This window comes from Marmota marmota, unplaced genomic scaffold (assembly GCF_001458135.2).
Source record: "Marmota marmota marmota unplaced genomic scaffold, marMar, whole genome shotgun sequence".
In the NCBI taxonomy this organism is placed as follows: domain Eukaryota; kingdom Metazoa; phylum Chordata; class Mammalia; order Rodentia; family Sciuridae; genus Marmota; species Marmota marmota.
The window spans coordinates 306,514-309,316 of record NW_026000349.1 but is presented as its reverse complement, the minus strand read 5'-3'; the positions used below and the strand labels follow the sequence as shown (position 1 = coordinate 309,316).

The window sequence follows — 2,803 nt, the reverse complement described above, 5'->3', positions numbered from 1 at the left end:
ATCAAATGAGCCCTGACTACAGCAATGAGACAACACTCCACTCCAGGGATTCCACCATCTTTAAGATTGTTTCTCCAGCTTCATTTCCACCTTCACAATAGCTATGTAGTCATTTTTCTCATCATTACAGAAAACAGCCACACATGTCATAAGAAACTTCTGATTAAGGTCACACTGTCCACACAGGGAGGTCTGCTTTCCTGGCTACAATTCTACCAGTTTTTTTTTTTTTTTCCACATTACCTTGGAATCAGCTACTTCACTTAGATATAATCCTCAATGACCTTGTTGATCTTCTCATTTTTTCATGATTTGTCATAGTTGTTGGAAGCCGAAGAGCTGCTGAGAACTGCAAATTTTCTCTGTCAGGGTGTTCATCAGGACATTATTCTGAAGGGAAATACAATTTTAATGAGTCATACTGAGTCTTTTCTTAGACTATCCCTCTAGTATATGTAACTCAATAGATGAAAATAACAAACCCAAGGAAATGCTGTAGTTAATGCTGTGTTTTCAACTCTGCTAACTACAGAGACTCCATACACAGACAGCTGCAGAGCCCAGGGAGGAATTTCAACACCCATCTGAACATCCACGTGGAGCACAGGGAAGTATGATATGACTACTGGCAGACACATTCAAGTATGTTCTCAGGAAGGAAAAGAGGCAGGAGGGCAAAAACAGATATCAGCAGACCCTTCTGAAAATGATACAAGTAGAATTGATATCCATGTCCTACAGAGGTCATATTCCAGGTCCTCTCTGCCTTTCCATTTAACTCCACCCTTTTCTAATAGGAAATTATGAGAAACAGATGTAAGAAAAGTTGATTCTAAGTATGTCACATAATCAACTGGAAGCAAAATAAACTGCAAACCAAGGCATTTACCTATATAGAAACACATGAAAACTAAAAGTAAACCAACTAATACTTACTTGAACCACATAACCTGAATGATATTTGAAATTGGCAGGTCGAGGTTCTCCATTGATCAAAACATCTCCAGATAATCCACTTGGGTCTTTCCTTGCAGCTAAAATGTTTAACAACCTACAAAAAGACAAATATGGTGAGGGTTTTTTTTCCCCTTCAATACAGGCCGCCTCTCTCAGCTACTGTTAGTTCAAATTCTGTTCAAGCTATAAAATTAACTAATCAAGAGATATATGACTTAACTAAAACTTAGTACATGTGTGTTTGTGTGCTTCTGTGTGTGTGTATGTGTATGTGTATGTGTGTTTACATTCAAATCCTCATCTTCCTTTTCATTTGTGCTATAAGAAAGCACAGAAATATAAAAGCAAGGCAAATTTGGCTTATCCTGCATAGACCTCCCAAAGGAACCTCCTGTCCATCTGACATTGGTGGATCCAACCCAGGAAATGTGCTCTTTTATCTAAATGTGTCTTCAATTATTCCTATGTTCCATCTCCCCACATTTAATACTATTCCCTTCTTATTCTTCCTCATTAGCTCATAATAGGTTCGACAGGCGTACGTCAACCACTTTATGATGCTGTATTAGTAAGACTGATAAAAGTTATTTCTAAAAGCACACTGAAACTACAAAAAGAAAGCTGACTTATAATTTCTGTTATACTCACAAAGACTTGTTTTGACCTTTGGGTACCATAACGGCGTTGAGACCAGGTTTCATGATTCCACTGAAACCCAAAAGCAAAAATGGGTAATTATTCCATTTTAAACAAAGTTCTATTAAATTAGGATCTATGTCAAATACACTTAAGGAAATTTCATGAAATTGCATCAGATTCTCATTAACATCTCTTAATTATTTTTTTAAAAAAAAAGAAGCAGGAAATTACTTACTGAAAATAGGTATATTCTGACTGAACAGAACTTAGTTACATTCCTACCTGTGATTTTATGCTCACATAGTGTGTCAGTCATTTGTATTCGACTTGCCCTTCCCCTTCCTTTCTTAATAGGAATACGATGGATGTCCTGGGAGTAGGGCAACAGACACCAGCATCTGGGAATACAGGATGGGAAGCAGTGAGAGAGTAGAGGGGAAAAGTTGTAGGCTGTGAAGAAGCTTATATGAGAAAATAAAAGAACTGAACAAATCAATAATTACATTAAGACTAGGAAGAGGCATTTTTTCACTGTTTTTAAATAGACTTTTTAAAAAATAAATTTTTTAAACATGGAAAATGTGTGAAGAATCTACAGTGCTAGATTGGAATTGGTGCATTAATTAGAAGTAATAGGTTTTAATCTACACAATAGTTATAGAAGGGTATAGATGGAAGGGTGCTGAGGAACCATCTGCCATCCACCACTCCATTTACCCCTCCTGGACAGAACCACAACCTCATGCACTTGCATAAGGGATTCAGTTTTATTTTTTTAAACAAAGTTATATATATATATTTGTTTTTGTGTGTGTGTACGCATGTTCATGCATACATATATTCTCTAGGCATGTCCACTGAGGTGGTTTAATTCTAATGACACATGAATAGCAATGAGCATTCTAAACACTCAGATGATGGTTTATAAATACCATTCTCCATAATTCCACAGAATGAACATCAGCTGATTCTGGCCTAGGGTCAGTGCACAGTTTGGATTTTTTTTTTTTTTTGTAATAGGATTAAACCTAGGGACTCATACATGATAAACAAGCACTCTATAATTGAGCTACAGGTTCAGCCTTTTTAAAATTTTACTTTGATACAGGGTCTTTCTAAATTGTCCAGTCTGGACTTGAATTGTGATTCTCCTGTTTTGGTGTCCTGAGTAACTAGGATTACAGGTATATGCCTCAACCTCAAAAGT

General features: G+C 36.5%; 1 protein-coding gene across 1 annotated transcript; it reads right to left on the bottom strand.

The window, feature by feature from the left end:
- Positions 1-248: 248 nt before the first annotated feature.
- Positions 249-2,066, bottom strand: LOC125614531 (broad substrate specificity ATP-binding cassette transporter ABCG2-like). Its single transcript, XM_048797469.1, has 3 exons — positions 1,606-2,066; positions 937-1,051; positions 249-390 (listed from the first exon to the last, which is right to left on the bottom strand). Exons 1-3 carry the CDS (start codon positions 1,767-1,769, stop codon positions 316-318), a joined length of 354 nt encoding a protein of 117 aa, XP_048653426.1. The 5' UTR covers positions 1,770-2,066; the 3' UTR covers positions 249-315.
- Between the last annotated feature and the right edge of the window lie 737 nt (positions 2,067-2,803).

What these genes read in the sequence shown, in the direction of transcription:
- LOC125614531 (XM_048797469.1), bottom strand. Translation starts at nt 1,769, where the DNA reads ATGCAATTTCATGAAATTTCCTTAAGTGTATTTGACATAGATCCTAAT. An exon ending in AAAGGTCAAAACAAGTCTTT is followed by an intron (nt 1,052 to 1,605) that starts GTGAGTATAACA and finishes GTCTTTTTGTAG; the next exon opens with GTTGTTAAACATTTTAGCTG. An exon ending in ATTCAGGTTATGTGGTTCAA is followed by an intron (nt 391 to 936) that starts GTAAGTATTAGT and finishes ATTTCCCTTCAG; the next exon opens with AATAATGTCCTGATGAACAC.